The 27,165-nt window shown below is 42.4% G+C and overlaps 1 protein-coding gene across 5 annotated transcripts in view; it reads right to left on the reverse strand.

Moving 5' to 3' along the window:
* Positions 1 to 27,165, reverse strand: part of magi2a (membrane associated guanylate kinase, WW and PDZ domain containing 2a) — a 385,047-nt gene that overhangs the window by 120,669 nt on the left and 237,213 nt on the right. For all 5 annotated transcript variants that reach the window (XM_050036738.1, XM_050036737.1, XM_050036735.1 and 2 more), the window contains exons 4-6: positions 17,030 to 17,245; positions 12,441 to 12,651; positions 3,637 to 3,716 (exon numbers count right to left, since the gene is read on the reverse strand). In XM_050036738.1, coding sequence (XP_049892695.1) covers positions 3,637 to 3,716; positions 12,441 to 12,651; positions 17,030 to 17,245 — 507 coding nt within the window. The remainder of the gene's footprint in view (positions 1 to 3,636; positions 3,717 to 12,440; positions 12,652 to 17,029; positions 17,246 to 27,165) is intronic.

Here is a 27,165-nt window from a genome sequence, read left to right on the forward strand (position 1 = left end):
TATGAATGTGTCAGCCAAACGTCATGGCAATCCAGCCAATAGTCATCAAGATATTTCACTCAAACGTACAAATGTCAACATGGAGGCACCGACAGAAAAGCCATTGGGATTCATTGGGTCTCAAGCAGGAAGTGATACACAAATAAACTTCCTCTTATATTTTGTCTGTTTATACCCATTGATTTCTGGCATTCACCAATTTTTGCTTATTTTTGCTCTTCTCTTATGTATGTATGTATTTTTAGAGTCGACAAATTGCTCATCCCACGCAAGGAAAAAGAAGTTTTAAATCTGAGGAACAAAAATCAATGCATGAATATCGTATAATCAAATTTTGACAATTGTGTTTGAGTAATTATTCTGATTGAATTATTACATTTGTGGGCGATTAAACACTACTGGTCCATTTATCCCAGTTAAAGTCCCCACGAAACAAAAGTTCAAGCATCTTTAGCACTTGCACTGTGACATATTTCTCAGTGAAATGGAATATGATGGATGGACGGATGGACGGACAGACAGATAGATAGACAGAAAGATGATAGACAGATCGAGTGATAGACAGATAGACAGACAGACGGATCGATGGACAAATGGACAGATCGAGTGATAGACAGACAGACAGATGGATGGATGGATGATGGACAGATAGACAGGCAGACAGACAAACAGACGATGATGGAAGGATGGATGGACGGACGGACGGACGGACGGACAGACAGATGATGGATGGATGGATGAATAGTTAGACAGACAGACGGACAGATAGATAGATGGAAGGACAGACAGACAGACAGACAGATGCATAGATAGATGGACAGATCGAGTGATAGGTAGATAGACGGACAGACAGACAGACAGATAGATGGATGGATGGACAGATAGACAGACAGACAGACGATGATGAATGGATGGATGGATGGATAGATGGATGGATGGACGGACAGGCAGAAAGATAGATAGATGGATAGACAGACAGACAGGTAGATAGATTCATAGGTAGGTAGGTAGATCTTACATCTCACATCTCTTCCTATCTGTCTCCATATTGCTTTGTTCACTACGACAGCCCACAAATGGTGAAGTGTGGTTTTATATGACCAAGCTTGTCGATCAAAGTCTTATTTCATTAGATGAACTTTTGTAAACACCCCCGAGTGCAGAATGAGTCATCAGAACTTTGAATCAGTTTCACCTTGTTTCACAGAAAGAGACAAGAAAGGGATTTTATGTAAAAGCATCCTGATAGTGATTTTTTTTTAACATATGTTTGGCATATAACAAAACATAAATGCTCAGTTAACACGGGGACATACGATTCAAACTCGGATTATTCATTTTCATTTCATGGGGACTTTCAAACTATATCAACTCGTCGATGATATGGTGTAGTGGTAGTTGATGAGGTCAGGGTACTACTAGGTGGATCAGTAGGTTACCAAGGAGGAGGTGGGTATACTCTCCTGTATATCCCAATGGCTTTATGGCTGGTAGGTGAGTGTAGACTGTATACCTGTGTATATGATCCACTACACCACTGCCAGGAGCTCTGCTTTTAGATTTGTGCAAAACACTGGAGCCTTGTTTTAGGCCGGACAAATCCGGTGCCTCCACACCTGCATCGCTCCAATTCTTGGGTGTGTGCCAGAGTATTTGCACACAGCACGACACCTGGCTTTATATAGTGCTTAAGGGGCGTTAGCTATGCTAATAACAAACAATCAGCCATGTGCCTTTATTTTATGATTAGATGGGTTTCATCATTCGGCAGATTTGGATGGTTAAGAGCATTTGGTGCATCTGGACTTGACTTCTCTTATGTTTTACTCAGTGTGAAAGATTTAGAGGGATTTAGTGGCATCTAGCAGTGACGACTGCAGATGGCAATCCGCTGAAACAGAATTCATTGTTCAGGAAGTTTTTACCAGGAGCTGAATTATCTACAGAGGTCTCTTCCTCTCCAACACAAATGGACCAGGTAATTAAGACCATTAAAAACACTTTATGAAGCACATGAACGTTACAAATCAGTGTTTCTCCTATGAGGAGGGGCAGCTAGCCGAGCAAATGCTAAAAATGTGCTCTCCTTTTTTCTCTGCTAACTTAAGATCCAGACGTTCAGGAGGTTTTTACCAGGAGCCGAATTATCCACTGAGGTCTCTTCCTCTTCAAAACAAATGGACCAGGGTATTTAAACCAGTAAAAACACTAAATAAAGCAGCTTCACATAGTAAAAAATCAGTGTTTTTACAATGCTCTGGTAGCAGAGGGGCTGCTTACAACAGTGGCCGATGAAAACGTAAAAGGCCTTATCTAGGGCCTAATTTGGTTAGTCCGTTCTGGGCTACTGTAAAAACATAGTAGTGCAACATGGTGATCTCCGTAGATGAGGACCCGCCCCCCATGTAGATATAAACGGCTCATTCTAAGGTAACGAAAACACAAAGATTCTTATTTTCGAGTGATTATACACTAAAGAAAACATACTTATTATACTGTGTTCCATTTCTGTCAATGTATTCCCCTACATCCTTCACACTGGACCTTTAATGAATAACAAAGATTCCAACAGTTGTTCAGGTATTAAAGTCTGGACCAAACTAGCGGACTGACTTTGTTAAACATAACTTGAAATCTTCTGGGGTTTTGGACTGTTGGTTCGACTAAATACGCAGTCTGAGGGCATCACCTTTGGGTCTGTGTACTAAACAATAAATCAGGAAACTAACAGGCAGATTAACTGATAATGAAAACAACAATTAGTTGCAGCCACAAACCTGACACACAAGGCAGGTTTTAGCAAACGTTTGCACTTGTCTGTTTGTCTCTGTCTGCATGTGTCTGACTGCCAAATGTATTTTTAGAGAAACTCTATCCTCGTGGTTACGCATTTACCAGGAATATGCACACAAACACCTCCACCCCTCTTGCCGTGAACATACACCGAAACACTCGCACAGACACACACACACTCAAAAAAAAAAGAAAAAAAAAAGCGACTGTCATTCCTCATTTGTTGTCTCCGTCCATCTCCAAAATCCAGTCCTTCTTCTCAGCCCCACTACCTCCCTGTCTATAACTCAGGCGATAAATCTCGTCTCGGTCGCACACATAAAGGAAAGACGAATGGGGGAAGCGGGGAGTGAGGGCGAGGGCGAAAGAGATAGATGACGCGCTCGTATACATGTACGCTCGTCTATAAACCCTGCTGCATTGACATTCATCCTTCTCCTTTCTTTTTGGTGTGTGTTTTTTCGTGTGTGTGTGTGGGCGGGTGAAGGACGCTCCACATCTCTCTCTCAGTTGAGAATAAAGAAGTCTTTGTAACCTCCAGTCTCTCTGGACCTGGGCTTTAAACACACATATCACGGGGCTTCCTATCCCCACACTCACTGACACTGTCACCATATAAGTCCTAGAAAATATAAAAACGCCGCACTGGCACACAAAAATCAGCAAATGTTCCTCCAAACTGAAGTCTCGCATGCATTCATCTCTTCAGATCAACAGGCAAGGTTAAAATCTTAAAAAAAAAAACACTGTGTGGAAGTTGTGTATTAAAATGTATGAATGTGAATAGCTAAAAAATAAATCACAGGGAAAGGAAAAAACAGGAGATAAAGACGCAGGACTCACCATCCTCTTTGCATTCCTCAGGCGGCTTTGCCTTCTTGGCTAGCCTCGGGTCCAGCCACGATGTTGTCTTGGTGTTGTGGCTGTGAAGAGACGACAGAGAGAGGGAGAGTGAGAGGGAGTGTGATAGATGGCGAGAGAGAGGAGACTTGGCAGAAAGCGAGAAGGAGGTTGGTGGATTCTTAATTCGGCTGGAGAATCATTTCAGAGAGGAAAGATGAGACTCCCTTGTGTGCCTGCCTCTGAAAAAAGGTGACAAGCGGAGAGGGAAAAAAAAAGCTTTAGGTTTACAAAATGGCAATCGATACTTTTAATTTGCTTACTGTCTCTCATTAGCGGGCGGAGGAGGAGGAGGAGGAGGAGGAAGAGCAGGGGCAGAAACAGATAGAGGGGTGACTGAGGGAGTGATGGAGGGGAACAGCTGTGGGCTTGGCAGATTCATCCAGAGCCTCGGGCAGAGAGCTGGATCTAGATCAGATATGATGTGCCAGGGAAACTCGACGCATCTCCGCGGCTTCGTCTGAAGCTCCGGAGCCACAATGGCCTCCCTTCATGATGACAGTAAGGGGGGCGGGGGGGTGTGTCTGTACACAAAGTGCCTACAGTAAGAACCCGAGGTGAGAGGATGAAGGAAGAGGACGCAGTAAAGAGGCGTCCTTGTGTCTTTGTTCTTTTCAGGACTTTCAACTTTTACTTATTTCCCGAAGGAAGCTGTGTTTGCAGTTCAGCATTAAAGACACAGATCACAGGGCTGCACCAATGACAGGAATAACAATTTATGGTTAAATAAAACATAAAAGCGCAGTAAAATATAAAGCTGTGCAGATATTAAAGTTGGATTAATTACTTTTTGTTTTGGCTGAAGCAGAGGGGCAAACTGAAAACACATCTCACATACAGGGCTCCCACACATTGTTACCAAGGAGTTTTCAAAACTTTTTCAAAACTTTATTTCCATGTTTTTATTAAACTAGTACAGTGCCTTATTAAACACGCACTTCATGGGCATTTGGGGATCATCAAACTGCTAGCGCTTGCTAACTTAACTGACTCATTAGACATTCCTGCCAAAAACTAGCTGCAAATCCCCACAGACCAAAACCGGCACATATGGGTATTTCACAAAAAGTTAAGGCTACTCCGCTTTCTGGGGGAAAGAAAACCAAGATCCTAAAGATCAGTGCTTCCCAAGAGGTCCAGCCCTGGGGACCAGTTTTCGTTCATTCATTCATTTTCTGTAGCAACTTATCCTGTTGGGGGTCGTAGGGGGGGCTGGAGCCTATCCCAGCTGACATTGGGTGAAAGGCAGGGTACACCCTGGACAGGTCACCAGACTATCACATTCACACCTACAGCCAATCTAGAGTCATCAATTAACCTGCATGTCTTTGGACTGTGGGAGGAAGCTGGAGCACCCTTAGAAAACCCACGCTGACATGGGGAGAACATGCAAGCTCTGCAGAGAGGGGCTTCCTCACCCCGGATTCAAACGCCCACCATGGGTTCCATACCAGGAACCCTCTTGCTGTGGGGCAACAATGCTAACCACTGTGTCACCGTGTTGCCCAGATTTCTCTTTAGTCATTAGTTCAAGGTCCACTCATACTTGTGTTTGGCCATGTCCTCGAGCTAGTTTGCTGTCTCTGTTAGGCAGCTGTCCATTAGTCACTCAATCCACAGCAGGAAATGGCACTTCAATATAAAAGCTCTGTGCCGGAATTCACTGTACTTAAAAATACAGTCTGTTTTACAAACTTGACACATTTGCGAGTCACTTGTAGCCCGGAAATCCAGACCCAAATCTATGCAAATGGCCCAACTCGAGGGGCGGCACCAAGCGTGCATTTGAAAATATCACTGCACACAATTGAATAACACTACGACCAATCAGAACAATACACGGGGTGACGTATCCAGAGCTTAGCTACCAGCGGAGCTAACTGGTAGATTAGACTCTTGCCGTATCCGGTCGGCAAAACAGCAAAAACGTCCTTCTTGCAAAGGAAAGACTCGAGCGCCGTCTTCTGTTCCTCTTTTAGAGAAAAAGCCAAGTCTAACTCGTTCATTGTAGCGGCCAAAGCCGTTTCAAACAACTGGTGTTCATCCGTAGCCGTCTTGCAATGTTTACTGACTAATTCCGGACTTCGCCATCGCAGCGCTGTCGTCATCTGTTTAGCTCGCCTCTGGCCCGCCTATATCAGATACACCTATGTGATCGGTGCAGCTCAGCTCCAACGGCATGGGTAATGAGCGTCATTACTGATTGCCAGAGTGACTCGCTGAGCAAATTCAAATTGTGCTCTCGCGAGAACTCTGGATTTCCAGGGTAAGTCACTTGCAGTCCATTCAGAAAGGACCCAGGACCCACGTTTGGACTGTGAACCACCAGCTGGGAACCACTACTATAGATAGATGTCAATGCAATTTGACATGCGTTTAATTGTGACAGATATGTACGCATTTATTTCCTGTCAAACAAACATTTGTTGAAGTGCAGAGCAGCAGGTGGGTTTAAAGCAGCTGATAAAAAACATCCGGAACAAGCAGGTAACAGAGAGTCCAAATGAAAGCAGAACAAAAAAACTAGAGTGAAAACCAACCAGGAAAAATATGATGAAAAATCAAAACACAAGCTACCAGCCAAGAAATGTAGCAGGAAACGACACCAAGAACACAGGGATGAACGCAGGGCGAAAAAACAAGGAACAAAGAGAAACACACAGGTGTATATTCACAGAAAACTAATCACAAGAACGAGACACAGCTGGAGTAGGAGGACACGGGCAAAAGGAGGGAAATTGGGATTGGCTAACAACAAGGGTGTGGAGGGAAACACTAGGGTGGGGAAAACAGGACTAATACAGAACAGGTGTGAGGGGAAGACTGTGGGAACAGGGAAGGACTAACGAGACAGGTGTGACAGAAAACAGGCGGGAAAACACACAAAGACAGGAAGTAAAACCAGACACGACACATGAGGAGAGAATCTACAAAATAAAACAGGAAACAGATTCAACATGAATGAACAACATGAAACAAGGAAGACAAACAGAAAACTCCAAAAACAAAGTCCATAGGATAACAGAATATAATAGACATAATTGTTTGTGATTTTGCCTAAACCCTCTCCACAGCGGAGCGGACAGAGGAGCAGCAGCAGCAGTTGGCTCATAAGACTGTTTAATACGTCCTGAATCCAGTCACACACACACTAACAAATTTTCACAACTGGACTGGACTTTGTAATGGATGGTTTTATTCTAATTTAATCTTTATTTATTTATAAATTAAGGTTGATTGCTGCCATGGCGCTCTAGGTTTTTCCTGCCCAAATGACCCAACACAGTGGCCGGATATTAGTTATCCGGACTGACAGTAGCCATGTTTCCATCAGCCTGTTTAGATGCGCATCTAGAAGTATCGCATTGTAAAATTATGATGCAAACGGCAAAATTCGAATTAAAATCCCCTGATTCGCACAAACTAAAATACGCTTGCTTTAGCCGGGTTTTGGTTGATTCGAAAAAATGTTGATTCGCAAAACGGGGGATGGAAACAGTTATGTTCGAATTAAGTCTGACGTAGCACACCATGGTGATATCCACACTCCGGGTCGGGAAGGCGGTAATGCATTTACAAGCTGGTTGCCAACTGCCAGAAAACGTAGAAGAAGAAGAATGCGAGACTTGTTTTGTTTCCGGTTCTGCGGAAAACTCGCGCGAGTTCGTAGTTTTCACCAAAGTCCGTACATTTAATGGAAACACACAGGATTCATATTTCTTTTAATGCGCATTTCCCAATGACTCTAATCACTTTTGGATGGAAACACAGCTTGTGAATATTCACAAATACTAAGTGCCTCAAATCTCAGTGTGAAAGCCTTGGTTCACCCGCTGGACAACAGCTTGTTGGCATTTTTCTTTCCACCAAAATGGGGCATGGCCTTGGTGATGACGTGATGCTGGTCTGGTCTGTGTGTATAATGTGATTCTAGTGACGTTTTAAAGGTAACGCAGTGCAGCACTTGATTTTAAATTAGTAATTAAACTATAAATTAATATATCCATGTATATTCATTACCCACCACGTGTTTTGTTAAATTTGTGAAGAAAACGTTGTTTTTCTTTCCTGCCTCCACGGTGAACAAAGAATCCAAAAGTGGTGAACATTCTTCATGAAATAAAGTCATAGCAGGTACCGTGCTTAACAACAGCAAAACTATATTAGAACATCTGTTTAAAAAACTCTCACACAGCTCGTGCAATATAATCATAGACTGTGAAGATAATGGACTTAGCCAGTGTGATGTCACCCATGGGTTTATGGACTCCCATTTTGAAGCCTTGAGCTCCGCATTTCGGCCGTCACCATCTTGATTTTTTGGCAAGAGGCTGGCACAATGGAGAATCTAGGGGCTGATCTGACTGAGAAGGTGAGGACACTATTGGCAGACAGCCTGTCCTTCAAAGTCCCCCAGCCTTAATTATGTATAATTTTAGCCATAATAATATTTAAACGGGTGAGATATTTAATAGTTCATCCCATGTACAGTTATCATGAATTCAGAAATTAGCTATAGAGACTAGAATTGGGCTGTAAACATGTTTATTTCTGCTGTAAAGTCAGGCATGGGTATCTATGGAGATTGACTCCCTCTTGGAGCCAGCCTCAAGTGGCCATTGGAGGAACTGCAGTTTTTGGCACTTCGGTGTTGGCTTCATTTTTCAGCCCTGGAGGTTTCTGTTTCAGTATAATCAAGTCTCAGCTATCTAGTCCTAACTCAGTCCTTCCCAAACACGTGCATTTCAACTAAAACCTTCCTATTTAAAGACTTCAAACGGTCTCAGGCACAGTATGTATGTGGAGGTGCTTTAAATAGTAAGGTTTTAGCGGAAATGCATATCTTTGGGAAGTACTGAGCACAAAACTGGATAAATGAGACTTGGATTGTACTGCACGAGTTGTGTGAGTCTTAGTTGTGCTGCAGTCGCCCCTTTTCTTTCAATTCACCAAGCTTTTCCTTTGTGTTTGGATTTTTGTCTCATCACGGAGGCATGCAAGAAAAAAATTGTTTTCTTCATGACTCAGTGTTACATGGGGTGAGTAACTGATATACAAATGATCACTTAGTGGGTGAAGTATTCCCTTAATGGATCACCAAAATTATTCCAATTCATCCTGAGGGGAACGGAAATGACTGATCTAAATCTATAAGTAATATGCCCAATATTAGTTAAGACACTTTACTCAAAACCAAAATGTCAACTCTGTGGTGGCACCAGGGTGTTGACGTATGTCAGACAGGTGAAATCTGAGACCAGTCGGTGGCGCTACAAGAAAAAACTGAGCTACTTGAGTCTGGATGAGAGTGGTGAGCCGACAGACGGACATTGCCATCTCTAAACATAGATGAAAGTGGGAGATTAAGGCCCACGCCAAACATAGAGCCAAATAAAGTGCAGTTCAAGGTAAGGTAAAGTCTGTTTTGCTCTGCTTTTGATTTGTCTCCAAAGCATTTCACTCTTCCCCTGCTCTTCCTCCGTCTCTTCACTTGCCATCTATTACTATTTATAGCATAAATACCTTCTTCTGCTTCCTCTTTCTTGTCCTCCCCTTCACCTTTCGTTTTTTTCCCTATCTACTATTTTTAATCACTATCACTTTCTTTCCCTTCCACCTCCATCTCCATCTCGCTCTGTTCCACTCCTCAGCCGCCTCACTTCAAGGGCTGTAGGTAAACGAATTGATCTCGTATGGAGACCAATCAAAGGCGAGCATCCTCCTGGCAGCCGCTATCACTTTGGCACGGCATCACATACGCCCAGACAAAAAAGTTGAAGCCACAAATTCAGTGAGCTAACTGCATTAGTTGTGTAATGTGCTTGATGGGCGTGGGAGCATGAGGTTTGTCTGTTGAGGGGAGGAGACGCATGATGAGTCGTTGGCAGCGGAGGGAATTAAAAGTCTCCCTCTGTGGCAAGAAGACGAGACGACACAACATGTGCCTGGCTGGATGACGATCGCTGCCGTCTCATCTCTTAGTCTGGTGTTGCCGTGCAGCTTCTAGCAGTTCGTGATGCGTTCAAGCGCGCTGGGATTCAATCAGTGCTGTGGAGAAATCTAGCCTAAATGACTGTGATGATATATTGTTGCAATAAAATAATATCTAATAGCAGGATAATTTCCTGTTATGGCTACATTAGTTGAAGCCATGACCACATCTGTGGAGATACAGTTCCCTCGCCACCTCTACCACAAAAACAGCAACTCCATTACTCTTATGTAACAAAGACTCACCTCCACCGTTTTTACTGCTGCTGTAAAAAGCTAACACCTCCAATGAATTAAACTTTAAAGCTTGTATAACAGAGTTCTTTGTAGCAAGGTATTTCTGGGGACCTCTAAATCTCATTAAACCACCAAGCATCAATTATGGTCCGTCTGTACGTGTGTGTGTGTGTGTGTGTACACAAGGGAATATACAGAAGTACATTTAGATGATACCTAGCCCTAATCTAGTAACTGAGGCTGAATTTAATTTTGTTGCAGAAGAATGAAAATACAAACTCACCCTGCGATCTCTAAAGGCTGGAACACGCCTCCTCAGGCTGCTCATAGGAGAGGCTGTCTGAAAACCATCGCTTGGTAGTTTCTTTTATACTTCACAAATTCTGAATATAACATTTTTTGTTACTTTGCACCACTCAGAGTGTTTTTTGTTTTACTACTTTTAAGTTGCACTACTGAATATATGTATACACTCACCAGCCACTTTCTTAGGTACACCTGTTCAGCTGCTCGTTAACCAAATAACCAGTCGGTCAATCACGCAGCAACATGGTCAAGACTGGGATTTCCACACACAACCATCTCTAGGGTTTACAGAGGATGGTCCCAAAAAGAGAAAATATCCAGTGAGCAGCAGTTCTCTGGGTGAAAATGCCTTGTTGATGCCAGAGGTCAGAGGAGAATGGCCAGACTGGTTCAAGATGATAGAAAGGCAACAGTAACTCAAATAACCACTGGTTACAACCAAGGTCTGCAGAAGACCATCTCTGGACCAACAACACGTCCAACCTTGAAGCAGATGGGCTACAGCAGCAGAAGACCACACCAGGTGCCACTCCTGTCAGCTAACAACAGGAAACTGAGGCTACAGTTCACACAGGCTCACCAAAACTGGACAATAGAAGATTGGAAAAACGTTGCCTGGTCTGATGAGTCTGGATTTCTGCTGCCACATTCAGATGGTAGGGTCAGAATTTGGTGTAAACAACATGAAAGCATGGATCCATCCTGCCTTGTATCAACGGTTCAGGCTGCTGGTGGTGGTGTAATGGTGTGGGGGATATTTTCTTGGCACACTTTGGGCCCCTTAGTACCAACTGAGCATGGTTTAAACACCACAGCCTACCTGAGTATTGTTGCTGACCGTGTCCATCCCTTTATGACCACAGTGTACCCATCTTCTGATGGCTACTTCCAGCAGGATAACGCACCATGTCACAAAGCTCACATCATCTCAAACATGACAATGAGTTCACTGTGCTCCAATGGCCTCCACAGTCACCAGATCTCAATCCAATAGAGCACCTTTGGGATGTGGTGGAGCAGGAGATTCACATCATGGATGTGCAGCTGACAAATCTGCAGCAACTCTGTGATGTTATCATCACTGTCTTACTGTCATCCAGCGTTTGGAGAATATTTCTCCAACCTCTTTGTGTCTCCACCATTTCCTCCTCTGCTTCAGAAACTCTTAAACCTCTTGAAAGTCCTCCTCCCTGCTCCTAACAGTTTTTCACCTTAGGAACTCTTTTAAGGTCTAAGATGCTCTGTGAATAACTTTTATCTTTACAAGGACTTAGTCTTAACTTTGAGGGGAAATTCTATGTATGTCTGAATTCTACGAATTTTCTTAGAATTTCATCACTAGGAGCAACTCATAGTATTAGGAAGCTTTGTGAATATGGCCCCAGGTCTACTTCCTGTAGTCAGACGTTGGTGCATTTACTCTGACACAAAATTGGCATGTAGATGTCCTCAGGCCTGGATTCTTATCAAGCATGAGACGTTTGGGGCAGATTGGACGATGCACAATCAATTTACAACAACTTCCTGTTTATAGCAAACCATGCAAACTGGCCGCCACAAATTTAACAACTTTCATCAATAAGATCTTTATATTTTACTGACCAAATCTGAAGTTGATCTGGTTAGTTCTCTAAGGGGAGTTTGTGAAAGTACAGTGCCTATGAATTTGCAAAAAAATGCACAGTAAAATCTGACTTCCTGTTGGGTTAAGACTAGAACTTCAGGAGGTCTTTTACAGGCGCTATCGAGCCAGCTTTCCACACCTCAGCCAGAGACTCATATCAGATGTAAATTATCACCACTTCTAATGTATGCAGTGAGTTTCATGAGTTTTTGAGCTCCAGCCGCCTCTAAAAAATGCATTTAATTTGAGAGAATATTAATTCCTTGCATTACAATGGAGCTCTGGCCCTGCTAAATGCTACTGTTGCTTCGTGCCTGCTGGATTTGTGAATAGGCACTGCTTGCTAACACATTTATTATATCAACTTTATAGATGATAGTAAGTCACTGTTGTGTTTACAGCTTGTTACGCTGCCTCCAAGTGGCCATAAAAATCAACGACTACTCCTTTAAAAGTTGCTAAGAAGATTGCCTACCATCTGGTGAGTTTGTATTTTCAGAGTTCCCTCTGCAGTGAGTTTAATGTGTGACACTAAACTATCCAGGCTCATCAGTCCTGGATCGGGGTTAGATGTAACCATGACACTTACTCTATGAAGTAGACCTCTCCTTTCTCGGTGTACGCCATCTCCCAGTTGTCGGGCAGCGGCCCTAGCTCGTCATTCTCCTCTGGTTTGGGCAGGGTCATTTTCGGGGACTGTCCGTCGTCTTTGGGCGCCTCGGGTGGGGCCTCCATCGGGATGTTCTGCGGGACGATGTCCCCCGAAGCGTCTGTACTCTTGTCCTCATGTTCGCTCGACTCTGAGGTGACAGGAGAGCAGAATGAGTCAGGCACGACATTATCGCTCGGGGAGGAGAGTGAAAGACAAGGGAGGTGAAGCGAGGACAGGAGACGCAGGAGGCACGGAGAGAGGCTGATTGAGATTCGGGCGGAGTGAGAAAAAAAACCGGAAAGGATGATTAGAAAAAGGTGAGGTGAAGCGGCGACTCGGGGGAGAGAGGTGAGCGGGGTGAAGGCAGGAGAGGGAATGATTGAGGTTAACAAGACAGAAAGGCAAATAAAGCAGAAGAGACAATAGAGATTGAGAGAGAAGCTAGCTGTGATGCCCTAGTTTGAGTCGTGGCGGTGTGAGAATGTGTTAGAGGAAGAGAAATGGTGTGTATGGAAGAAAGAGAAAGAGATGGTAAGTGTGTGTGTGCTTCCCAGAGGAGAGCTGCTGGAGGGAAGTGAAGAGGGGACGAATGAGAGCAGGGGATTGAGAGATAATCTATGGGAGGGAAAGAGCGAGGTAGCTATCTGCTTAGATCACACAGCCTGCTGTGCTCTATTGATTCCCCTTCAGCTCTCCTGGTCAGCCCACACTCTGTCCATCTACTGAGGCAAAACTCCTCCTGAGCTGAGCGCAGCAGTCCACTTTAACATCCAACATGGCTCAGTGCACAGCCCAGAGCCTCCAGTTATCGTGCATCTCAACACCGCTGATAGGAATCAGTCAAAAATGTTTCCTGCATTTTGTCTCAGCGAGATAACAACTGGACACCGGGATGTTTCCCACAGAAATTATTTTAGGAACCACAGCGCAGATGAGCTGAGATCTTTAGATGAAACCTCTGTGGTCCTAAATCAAGTCTGAAGAGTAATAGTCAGTGACACCTCCTGATGTGTTTCATAGGGGTGTCAAGATGAGACCACTGAAGATCTTGGGCTGCTACACCAAAACCAAAAGTCACAACTGAATTTCAGGAATTTTATCATGCTGTTGAAGTGAGTTAAAATCTGTGTCAATATGAGAGTCAGATGTTACTAATTATCTGATGTGCACAGACCAATACTGGTACAGTTTGCACCCTCAAATCCATTGCTGGCAATGTAGACATGTGGAAGGCGGATTTAAAAGCTACAGTGCTGCATTCAGGCCCTGAGATAAATAATGCTAAACTTTTTGGAATGCAGCAACAACGCAACAACCAATCACAGCCGGCAGATATCTTTCGTTTCTTCTGTAAATTTTAGTCTATGTTAAGGAGGAGGAGAAGTAGATCGTTTAGTGCAGGTCTACCAGGAGCTTTGCATCTGACAATATTTTAGGCCTAATACACACTTAACCCTTTGAAACCTGGAGCGACATCACTTTTCTTGTGCTGCTTTCAGACGCCTCTCACAAATATTTAAACCTTTGAACCCTGAGCTAATTGGTGGGATTTCCTTCAAAAACAAGGGAAGAAAGGCAATGAGCAAATTAGCAAGAAATGCCCCACAAACTGCAAATAATTTTTTTTTTTTTTTTAGAAAATTATAAATTAAAAAAAGAAAAAAGGGGAAAACTATATTTATAAATATTTTTATTACTATAACATTTTAAAATTACATAATTTCCAAGCACTCTTTCCAGGTCATACCCTTGTTTGTTTGTTTTTAACTTTCGATCTTTCTTTTTCTAAAATAACTTGTTTTAACTAAAATATCTTGTTTTCTCTTTTTACGAAATTCCTTGTTTTCTTTTCTTTTCTTCCTTTTTTTTAACCAATTTTCTTGTTTTATTTTTCACATTTTACTAAATTTCTTGCTCATTTTTTGGGTCATTTCTTCTTTCATTGCTTTTTGCCTTCTTCTCATGTTTTGAAAAGAAATCACACCAATTTGCTCGGGTTTAAAGGGCAAAAAATGACAAAAAACTCCGGATTTCTGGTACGCAGGCTATGACACCGTACTTATTATAGTCACTTAGCAACTTCAGATGCAACCTGCCACCGTGCCCTTTAAAGTTGGCACAGAGTAGGCACAAGAGTATCACACAGTGCCTGACCTCGGGTTTTCCAGGTAGTTACAGACGCGACATGTGTCCCAGCCCTTAGGCAGGTTCTTGTTTTCCAAACAGGCCAGTTGTCCTCTGTTTTAAACAGTCAAACATACTGGTGCACCTCAGTAGTGTATTAATGGAGCCTGAGTCCTTAGCAGCAGCCGGGGTTTGATTCCTGCCCCTTTCCTCTCTATCTTAAGCTACATTTGCAAATACAAGCAAAAAAGCCGAAAGAGTAAAAATGAAAATAAAAATAAAAAAATTAATCAAAGTATATTCTTAAATAATCACAAAATGACAGCTTAATTTGAAGGAGTATATTGACTGTAAGAAATCAAACATTTACTGACCTGCTCATTTTCAAAACACCACACAGAAGCCTCCAATGATGTTCTATTAATTTCATAAGGACGGGGCCAGTGATCGTATCAGTGTGATACCAGTCACCACGTGGCAGCACCACCGGTTAAAGATAATGTGTCCTCAACCGTACGACTCCTCGGGCTTTGGAATAACCTACTTCAGCAAATCAGGTGGGCAATAAAATCACCTTCAACTAAATCACCTTTGGATATATAATTATATAAACTGGCTTTAACGTAATTTGCATTGTGCCTTTAAATAAGACTTTTTTGAAACTCTTTTACTCTCTGAGAACATTCATAACTTTTTAAACATTTACAGTAAATCATGTTTTTATCTAATTCCTGCATTTAAATGATCCTGGAAAGCACTTTAACATAAAGAAATACTGTATAGGAAGTTTTATCACTGTTTCATATTCATTTCAGCCTCTAATTACATTTTATTTATTTTATTTTTATTTAGGGTAAATCTTGATTTTAAAATAATATATAAAATAATATTTTTTCTTTCTTTCATCCTGTAAAACACCTTATGAACATTGAGAAAGATTTCTGTATTCTGTATATCAACTTATATTACTGTTGCATATTCATCCAAACCTGTGATATTACTTTATCTTTACATTAGCAGCATTAATCTTGTTTTTATCTTATTTCTTGCATCTGAATTAGTTTCTTATTATTACGTGAAACACTTTGTAACGTTAGGAAAGATGCCCTACATCCTACATAAAGTTGTTTTGTTTTTTTTTATTATCGGCACATATTCATCTAAACTTGTTATTTCAATTTGTGTTCCTGCATTCAAATGAGTTCACTTTTTCTCTTCCATTCTTTTTCCTAAAGTTAAGCACTTAGCAAACATTTGGAAAGTATTTAAATAAAGTTTTATTACCATAACTGTGCTGCAGGATGTCGGAGGAAAACTCTGCATACATGTATTTCTTTTGCAAATTAAGAATCCTACCTTGTTTGAGCTCCCTGCGGTAAGAAAACCAGAATCTCATCCTTCTACCAAACGTCCTCGGGATCGGCGCCCTGAACACTTTGACTGCTCGTGATGTCCTGGCTGCTGTGAGAGACTTGCTTGTCCCGAGGCTGTGAAACCAGCTTAGGAAGTCACAGGACCGATGCATGGTTTTGGATTTGCAATCACAGAAATCAAACTCATAAAGCCTCTTTTTATGACGGTCTTTTCATGTGATCATGGGATGCATTCAAAGACTTTGTGTGTGTGTGCGTGTGTAAGTGTGTGTGTTTAAGTGGGTGTGCATATTTGGATGTCTATACAGTGCACACAATGGAAAGGTACAGACTCAGATGTGTCTTGTTATTTAAAGACATATTTGTACAAAGAAATGTCTTCTTCTATTATTCATACCTCAAGAGGTTTGGCCCTGCTGCGTGCTGTGTTAAATGTCACTTCGGCCTGTCTTGAGGATTTACAGAGAGAATAGCAACGCTTCAGATGGCGCTGATTCACCAGGAAGAGAGAAAACACTTAATAAAAATGTCCTTGTTGGTTTTTAAAGAGCCCGCAGGCTGCTGTTGAGCTGGAGAGCGCTGCGTGTGTGTGTGCCCTGTGGCTATCTGGGCTGAGACACTGCTCCATAATGATACCTAATGAATGATATCACATTCTAGAGAGCGACGGCACTAATGCTTTAATCACAAACTGCTTGGTCTGCAGAGGTAATCACCGCCTGTGAGAGTGAATTATAATTCACAGTTTACATACCGTGCCGTTAAATTACACATAAAGATATTTGTGTTGCCAATTAAAAGTGATAATCTGCCATAAAATCATTTTCTGAGAAAACCATGTGAAAGCAACCTGTTACTGTCTCTGTTGCTAGGCAACCACTCCAGGAGGGCCCTGTTGCTAAGACTATCAGCTCCTGCGGATCAGCCCGACCCCGGAGCGTGACCTCGAACCTAGCTGTCATGACAAGGCGTCTGGGCTCAGGCCACCTCTGCCTCTGCACCCGTGCAGGTCGTGTTCGGGGGGCTCACCTGGGGTGACAGCAACACCGTTGCCATTGACGACGGGTCTCTCCTCCTCCTCCTCCTCGGGGGGCTCGATGCTGGCTTTCTCCATGTTGCTGACCGACTTGTTACGCTTCCTCTTGCCCTCAGAGGTGGGTCTGGCGCCCGGCAGCAGCTGGTCTGTTACATTTAGCAGCAGAGCGCTGGGCTCGGCCGGAGGCTTCGGGGTCCCGTAAAAGTTATCTGGAACAGAGAGGAGGAAGAGTTGTGAGACATTCAGGGTCATTTTTATGTGCTCAGTGCTTACATCTGTTATATTCAGTCATGCTGGCTGCATAACAAATGTCTGTCTGTTGGACGGTTTAATCAGACTGAAATATCTCAACGACTATTAAAGTGATTGCTGAGTCAAATCTGTGAAATCTGGTGCAGATGTTCATGGTCCCCTGACGACTGAACTCAATGACCTTTGTGTAGGAGAAATGACAACTAGACTACTTTTATATTAACTCCAGTGTTGTAAAGTCTAAAAGTCTAAATTTATTGTAAAAATATAGATGTAATTGTTTAAAAAAAAACAAGTGGAATCACTTGGACTCAAATATAATATGGACTTACATGGATGAAAATTGGATAAATATCTGTATTGGGGACAGTGGATATGAATCGGCTTGATGCACACAATAATTACTTCACCTCACACTATTGATCCATTTTGTCCTCTCTTTTTTCTGGACCAGTCTTGTATTGTTATGTTATGTAACGCCACGGTTTATAAACTTAATTATTGGAAAATTTTGAATAAAAAAAAAAAAAAAAATCTAATAAAATATTCTCTTTTAATCCATATTTGTAACCATTTTATTTACTTATTGAAGAATGTTGATCCAATAATTGAAAAAAAAAAAAAAGTAAGTAAATGCAATGAATTACCATATTCAAATTAAGGATTTGTTCGAGGATCTTTCTTTAAGGTTGATGACGCTATTAAATATGAGATTTGAAGCTTTTTTGGAAAACCTCAATAGAAGCTTCAAATGTCAAAAAATGACGTTCAGTATCGCCCTACTTTGTTGATCCCCTTACTCTTTTCTGAGCGCCACCATGAGGTGAAGATTTTTGGTTTGTAGTGAAATATTTTGCCAACAACTGGGTTGATTGCTATGAAACTTACTACAGATGGTCAACTTTCCTAGATCAGTGGTTCCCAACTGGCCACAGGGTCCAGATTTCTCCTTAGTCATTAGTTCAGGGTCCACACAGTTTAATATATTCAGCATCATACTTGGGTTTGGCCATGTTGTTGAGTTAGTTTGCTGTCTCTGTCAAGTAGCTGTCCTTTAGTCACTTAGTTTACAACAGGAACAGCTCTTCAAAATAAAAGCTCCGTGCTGGAAATTGACTGTACTTCAAAATAAAATGAGATTTGTGGTCACTTGTGGTCCATTCAGAATCAACCTGCATCCAACTTATGGACCCTGACCTACCAGTTGGGAGCCACTGTCCTAGAGGATTAATAGTTATAACATTGGAGACCTCTTCACTTGTTATCTCAGCAAAATTCCAATTTGTCCATTGCTTTGGTTTATGACAAAGTACTGATAAAGATAATGAAATTCAGCTTTGGTTTCAATTGTAGTGCTAATTAACAATGTTAGCATGCTAACAGCTTTAACCAAGCTAGTCAACCCGATAAATAATACCTGCTAAACAGCATGTAAGCATTATCTGTTTGAGCGTGTTTGTACGCCGACTTAAAGACATACCATGCAGGGTTTAGTTAAAAAAAAGTAGAGAAGTGGTCTTTTAGGATCCACTAGAAGTGTTTGGTGGTGTATTTATCTGCAGAGACTCTGCCCCCTGCCTGTATTTCCTTCTGGGTTTCTGTGTTTGGGATGTCAGCAGCAGGCATCCAAGAGACACAGTGCTGAAAAAAGTGCAAATATAGCAAGCTGAAATGCCAAACGAAAGTAAATCTGCGGTTGGCTTAACTTTCACTGGCGAGCACAAACAGTAACCGACAGTGCCACATAGTGTACCTTTAAGCATTTAGCCCAAAGTACCTTTAGCCTTAGAACAACCTCATAAAGCTGCTAGCACGGCTGCAGACTCTTCTCAACTTGTTTTCTTTTCTCTAGAGTCTAACAAGTCAATGTGACAACACCAAGAGGGAACAAGAACATAATAAATAAAATCTATATTTCTATTAAACTGTAATAAAGGGAAACAAAGTGATAAAGATAAATTCAAGGCACATAGTGCAAATGCAAAGAGACCAAGAAAGAGTTAAGAGGGAGAACAAAAACAAAGCAAAGATGCCCAAAGGTTTGAGAAAGTAAGGATAAGAGGAGGTGCGTGACACCCGTGCACCAGCTGCAGGGAGGATGAGGTGCTCCGTGCCCTCGACATGCTGCTCCACGTCAAAGCCAGCTGATCCATGAACACACAAGCTGGGGGCTCAAGATCACACCGTGTCTTACAGCAGTGATAAAATCTACACAAACAAAGACACTCTAACATGCACACACCTCGCTGTGAACTAATGTCACCCGGTTTTTTGAGAGGGCGTCTGTTCCTGCCAAGTTCCTCCATCTTTTTCTTCTGCACATCAATCACTTATCAGGCCGTGCACGGATTTCCCTGGCATATGACTGAATAATCGCTGTTTTGGTCTCTGGTCAGAGCCAACTACCTACCTCTGGGAGCTGCAGTTTTTTACTTGGCTCTGACTCAACGGCCCGTTCCAGTCCTCTGTGTGGATTTTACATTTCACTATGCTTTGTTTGTCTGCTGACAGCCGCCCAGTCCCTCCGACAGTCTCCATCAGTCATTGTTAAAATCACTAACTTCTTTTTTGTTTTGTTTTTAACTTTAAGGGTCACTGTAAAGATTTTCTTCTCAAGAACTGTTTTCTTCTTAAAGTAGTGAAATGCTGCAAGCTACGTCTGTGGGTTATGGAGGGTGACTGTGAGACTGTTTCTGGAGAGGCATTTAAATGTTGAGCTTTTTTAAATGACTCTTTTCAGCACTTTCAATTAAAGCAAACAAAAATCCATTTACATCTTCTGTATTGAGGTCAAAATTTCTGTATTTGCATGGGGACAAAAAGTAAGTTCACTGACTGATCAGTTATGCATGTCGGTCTATATATTCATTTGCTACCCCTTAGTTAACTGCAGCGCACACCAGCTGGTCATATTAACATGTGGAAACATAGTCATCACTGCCCACCCTCCAGTCTCCACTGTTTAGCTAGCTTTGGCCACTCTACACTGAACACCAGCCAGGCCTGGTGGGAGCTAGCTAGCAGTACCACTCATTTGGTGATTACAGCTAACAACCGCCGTCCCAACACAACAGTATTGCTGTGAAAACATTGTGTCCACCCTCTGGTCCCCCTTCAGGTCCCCCCAGTGAAGAAGTAGCTCAATTTTGAGCCGCAAACCCTACGCATTGTTAACAACTGTTCAGTCAGGACCACTTTAGTCAAGGAAAACTATATTTCCATCTGCAGTGTTCAATTTAGCGGTATGGCTCTGTTCTGGGGCCTCTCTGCCCTTCCACGTGCAAACAAGGAAAGCCTGAGGCAGAGAGAGCAAACCTCCCTGTCCTTCCATGCGCCTACATGGAAAGCCTAAGGCAGGGAGAGCAGCAGCAAAGACCCCCCAGGAACAGAACAGAGCAGCATCAATGACAAACAGAAATGACATTGATAAGTCAGACACAGCATGAAAAGGAGGAGCTGGGGTGGAGGTGGATTGCAAAGCGGCTTGCAGAGGAAGCAGCAACAGTAGGCAGGCCAGAGCAGTTTAAATAGGGCCCTGAATATTATTCACCAATTGGTTGCATAGAAAGGAATCATGTGATCTACCAGCTGACTCCCTTCCATCAATCAGCTGCTCCATCAGCTGATTGTGCTGTTTGAGATCAGCTGATGTAGCTAGGCTGGGAGCTGAGCTTGACATTGTGTCATGCCTGAACTAATGCTATGCTCAATTTAGCTTTGTCAGCACCAGTGTTAACATGCTAACAAAGGTAACAGTGCTAAAGGGGGTTTGCGGGTCAAAATGAAACCGCTGCCTCACTGGAGTGACTTGGGGAGAGACTGGAGCGTGGACACAATGTTGCCACAGCATCGGGACAGTGTTACCAGCAGTAATCACTGAATGAGTGGTGGTGTTAGCTAGTGAGGACTGGAGGGTGGGCAGTGGGCACAATGGGAGTGTTTGTAAATCCAATCTGAGGCTCTACACTAAAATGAGAGTGCTGTTGTTTAAAGTAACAGAGTTAACAAACCATTACGTTAATCACAAATACACCTCGCTCAGCGCTGCTCTGAGAGTGTGGTGTTGTAAATACCCAAACGATGAATTCTAGCAGCACTCCAGATTTCCAGAGTGCGCTCCACCACTGAGTATTTCTAAACGCACCCTATGTTTCCAGCTGTCAGCAAAGCTAACACAAAATAAAAGGCAAGACATTTACATCACAAAACATTAAAATTCTACCACCTCTGAATGAGTAGCGTTTTGAAATACAGAGCTAAAGCTCACTGAATCAATGGAGTGCCGAACTAAAAGGAAAGGCCTTTTGTAGTTCACTTCATTTTGTATTCTTTTACCTTAAAAACTAACCAGTTAGTTACTGGTTAAAGGTTGTCAGACTATTGAAAGCAAAATGAACTGAAACTTACTTCCCTAGAACCGACCCTTCGATCAAAAGGTTGAATGTTTCCCTGTAGTTTGAGGAAAGCGCATGACTCTAAAACATTTTCAGAACGTAGTGAAATGACTGCAAAAGATATTGTTGTCAAGCTGAATGCTAGACTGTTATTTTTACCTTGTGAGAATTTGACATTTTGGTTTCACACAACAATAGCAACTTTTCTTGCTTGAGACGCAGATGCTGTAGTGAGATGTCGAATCATGTTGGTCAAAAGTCTGAGAGATGCTACTTTTCTTTTAGAATACCAGACACTGCTTACACTGTCCTCCTTGAGGTGTAGCAACCACAATCTGACAGCAAGCCAAACTCCAATTCAAAGAGACATCAGAGTCAGGATGTACTGTAGCATTCAAGCTCCTCTAATTATTGCTGACTCAACGTTATGAACACGGAGTGAAACTGAAATAAAAAATATATTGTAATTACTGAAAGGTCTACACAAAGTGAAGGCATCTGCACAGGCATGGTTAGCTTAACATAATTAGCACGAAAATTGCTAGCATTAGCTTGGTTGACATGAACAGTGTTAACATCAGCATCTTTAGCATTAGCATCTTTAGCATTATCGCTGTTAGCATGGTGAAATCATAGTTAAGACAATTTAGAGAATAAACCAAAAAGGAAACTAAGAGATACCCCAGAAGGATTATTTTCACAATACATATATTAAGTGATTCACAGCATGAGGGCTAAGTGCTTAACAGTGACAAATCAACATGGCTGAATTAAACACATGGTTGCAAACAAATTCGAAATCCACTTCCTCCATCAATGAACTCAAAAAGGTCTCACAAATACTGGTTGCTGAGATGGTAACAAAGGGATTCGAGCTTACAGTAAATGCTTTCCGAGTAGTGATGTTACGCTCGAGCTAGTTTGCTCGACACAGTGTCGATCTTTTGAAGCTTAAGTGTTCCGAGGCAGTGTTTCAATCCCTGCTTCGGCATACCCACAATCACGTGACTACCGAGAGCGAGGCCCCGTTACAGGCAGTCTTGAGGCTTTTCCAGGTCTTTCACTTAGATGTAGTTCTGACACACAGCAAGCAGATGTCACTCTGACTGTATGAAATGCTTTGAAGCAGTGTGTCATTCTTGAAGCAGGTGTGTCAAAGTGGTTTACTGCTTCATGAAGCTTTGATTTCACCATCACTATTTCCAAGGCGAAACAAAAGATGGCAGCTGACAACCCTCTGATGGCCGGAATGGTATGATACTGAGACCTGAGGCCTACCTAGGCTTTATAACTTCCTGTGGGTAGGACTTCCTGTTGGGAAGTCTGCGCAATTCAATAAACTGCCAAAGAGGGCGCCAGAAAGAAGGAAATGCCTGAATGGCAGAAAATTGCTCGTCTCCATTTTCAAATCTGAGGGCATTAAAGAGATTGTCTACACAGAATCAGGTGACATCAGAACATCAGCCACAGTTTAGGTCTGCAGCACTATGTTTGCTATTAGATTAGCCCGTATAGCCATCTCTTCAGCTGTACTCAAGTGTCCCTGGCAGACACCAGAAGACGACGTGTGTGAAAATCCATGAAGATTATACTAATGCACTGGGCTCCAGCATTAGAGACAGACTCAAACAGTTTTGGGGACAGGAAGAATAGCCAGAGAGATTAACCAAAAATCAGTTGGTGTCTCCCTCCGTGCTGGAAAGACCTATTGAAACATCATGTTCACGTTTTGGAAAACATGAAGGTTAAAATGAAAAATGGAGGAGAGTAGCTGTAAAAAGATTACGGCAACTGCTGGGATTATAACCCCCGAACCACAGACACAAATCCCGAAGCCTTAACGAGCTGGAGATTTGCCTCCGAGAAGAAAGAGGAACAAGTCCAAGTGAGGCACGTGCGAACTTTAATAAGCTGCTGCATCATAGAACCTGGACTTTGAAGTTTGAGTAAGTGGTAGGATTGCTGTCACATCCAACAGCCGCACTGATTTCAGTCTAGACTCTCACTTACATGCTGATAAAACCAAGAAACAGAAATAAAAGTCTCATTTAACAAATTCCCCAAAATGATTCTTGGAAAGACAACAAAGAAATACCAAAGCCTGATTAAAATCGCAGCTTCTAAGCATTTAGATCCAGGATAATTCATTTTATTTTTCAAAAGAGAAGCAAAATGGAAGGCATTATTTTGGACTTTGAGGGCTCCAGACATGAAAGTCATTTTCATTGTTCTGCACAGACAATAAAAACTTGATTGACAATGGATTCATGTTTGTGGCTTGTATGGACATTTTTGTTTTTCCCCAGCATTTCGGTTTTAGAGTAATCACCCTGTTTTCTAGCAAGGACTGAAATATGAGCAACTTGTAACACAAACACTTAAGCTGGGACCAGCAGCTTTCCAGTCAACCCTAGAGCACAGACAGATTCAAAAGAGATGGACAAGTGACTGATCCTAAGCCCCGCCTCCCTGAGTTTCTGCTGCTAGGTCTGACAAGCTTGACAAAAAGAGGCATGGCGACACAGTTTAGCCTGGGCGCCAATTATGGTTTCGGGTCATCAGGCAGCTTCAAGAAGCTGACAGCAAGGACTACAGCATGTGATGAAGGATATATTCACAATGACGTTATATGTACGTGACCCACCAGACACCAGACCAAATGTGCATGTAGATCCAAATAAATAATAGGGGTGAAGGAAATAATCAATTCTTAGATGCTTCGGGATGCGGACATGGGCGATTTGGCATGGATTCACAAATGTCAATAACTGATTATGTTGAGCATTGTGTTAGACACAATGTCAAGCTCAGCTCACATCCCAGCTACATCAGCTGATCACAAACAGCACAATCAGCTGATGGAGCAGCTGATTGATGGAAGAGAGTCAGCTGATAGATCACATGATTCCTTTCAATTGGTGAATCTCATTCAGGGCCCTATTTAAACTGCTCTGGCCTGCCTACTGTTGCTGCTTCCTCTGCAAACTGCTTTTCAACCTGCCTCCACCCCAGCTCCTCCTTTTCATGTTGTGTCTGACTTATCAGTGTCATTTCTGTTTGTCATTGATGCTGCTCTGTTCTGTTCCTGGGGGGTCTTTGCTGCTGCTCTCCCTGCCTTAGGCTTTCAATGTAGGCACATGGAAGGGCAGGGAGGTTTGCTCTCTCTGCCTTAGGCTATCCTTGTATGCATGTGGAAGAGCAGAGAGGTGTGCTTTCTCTGCCTTAGGCTTTTTTTTAGGTAGGCCCAAGGAAAGGCAAAGAGACCCCAGAAAAGAGCCATACCACCAAATATAATACTGCATGTGGAAATAAAGTTTTCTTTGACAAAAGTGGTCCTTACTCTTTTAATTCAATATCTAAATAATTACATTTGTGAGGCAAACCATCACCCAGAGATGAACCTTAAGGGAGCGGAGCAACAATCAGCAGTAACTTAACAAACAAGACTGGGTGACCAACAACTGATGCAGCATCAAACAACTTAAACCAACTTTGGTCCACTAGATGGTGCTGATGTTTTTTTCCTGGTGAGGTCAGCAGAGGTCTCAGTCAGCGGTATTTAGCAGGAAGTTCTTCAAAACAAAGATGGTGGCACCAGGAAATAACTGCGCCATCTTTGTTTAAATCAAATGTCTGGACTTATTTTGGATGTTTTAACACAGAAGAACACGAGGGCTCACCTCACACGCCACCATCCAGAGATAGTGTTAGCCATTGACAGCCAAGCTAGCGCTAAACCTACTCCGCCAAAAAACCCACCAACACTGGACACACTTAGCTTGACAAAACTACCATCCAAGAGCAAAGAAAATAACACAGTCCATCACCTACTTCATGAGCAACGATCTGCATCCATACATCTGATCTATGTATCTACACCTTGGCTAACTACTTAGATAGCGTTTTGTTAACATTAGCTAACTTATGATGTGCCTATAGCAACGTAATGTGTTCTCCAGCGACATCTCTTCACCATCTTCAACACCTGGTTTTCCTTTAAACACAGTCAAGCGGAGCACGTAGCATATCTGTAGTATAACAGGAGAGGTGAATGTTGTCTGAGGTGCCACATGATACCAAGTTTGCTAAACTGTTACTGGAGCACAAAGCAAAAAAGAAGTGGGACTTAGGAAGCTGATTCATTATTTATTTGAGTTTTCAAGTTTAACATGACTGCTACCTGTCTCTTCTTCAAGGAAAATCTGGAGTTCTCAAGGGTACAAACTCAAGTGTTGGAGCAGTTTTCTCTGTACTAGAGAGAGGAGGGAATTACTGGTTCCTCAGCCTTGGAGTGTATATGATTGAAAAGTATTCTTAAAAAGGTGCACAAGTGGCCCCCTGAGGAGAGAACAACCCCACCAGTGCCCTTCAGGTAATGAGAGTTTAAGAGCCCTGATTCATGGTGCTTTTACACCTGGAGTTGGGTTCATGTGGTCCACGCCAGAGGGGAAAAAAGACCCATTGTTGTATTTTAGTTCTGGTCCAGTTCCTCTTCACGGTGACTCTTTACAAACAAACAAAGAGTAAACAGGAAGTTATACAGACTGACAGATAACCCGTTGATTGGACAGTTTTGGCGACTGCCATCCTGCATCATCAGGATCCACGTGGGGAAATCCAATTCTGCTGACTAACAGGAGTTTAGCAGCACTTTAATGCTTCTGATGGGAATATCTATGATCTTTAGGTGTCACAAAGAGCTCATGAAGAAGTAACTGATTATAAACATTGTTAGTATTATGGGACTGCAGATTGACTGGAGGTTATGAGTAATGACTAACAGGTAGAGGCAGGAGAAACAGGAGGCGTACAGTAATGATGTGGGGCTTATTTCTGTGGGAATCACTGTCACGCATTTTTTAATGGAGTTAATGAGGTGACAGAATCGGATACAAACACAGCAGTTTTAACAGCTTTTGACCTATAATCAGGGAAAATACCTGAGCTGACATGAATACCTGTTACCGTGGTTACCAATCCTTATCAATTCGGCTAAAAGAATTGCTACCTGAATAGATTTCACAATCAGCAGACAGATATACTAAACGTTTAGCTTGGTTGGCTCCTTTGCTTTCACACCACAAATAAACCGCACTAGCAGACCCAACTTTTCAGGTGGTCTCGGTTCACTCGGGTTCAGCCAACAGTTTTCATACCAGCCTAAATGAACCGTACTAACCTTGAAAATGGACCTGAGTTTGTTTTAACCGAACCAAACAGGTTAGGCCTTAAATCACCCTTAGAACCACAATAAATGTGATTTCTCTGACATAAAGCTAAAAAAATCAAAACCTGTGGGCCATAACCTGAACTATCTGAAGCATTGCTAAATCATTTTACAGGCTGGTCTGAGACAACAGTTTGGTGCCAGATGTTGAGAGCTGCTGCAGGGCTTCTGCACAAGTGGTAAAAAATGACAAGTAGTGATGGAATCATGCTGTGCTGTGTTAGCTTGTGCTAACCAACAGAGAGAGCAGGAGAAG

The sequence above is a fragment of the Epinephelus moara genome, chromosome 23 (assembly GCF_006386435.1).
Source record: "Epinephelus moara isolate mb chromosome 23, YSFRI_EMoa_1.0, whole genome shotgun sequence".
Lineage (NCBI taxonomy): Eukaryota > Metazoa > Chordata > Actinopteri > Perciformes > Serranidae > Epinephelus > Epinephelus moara.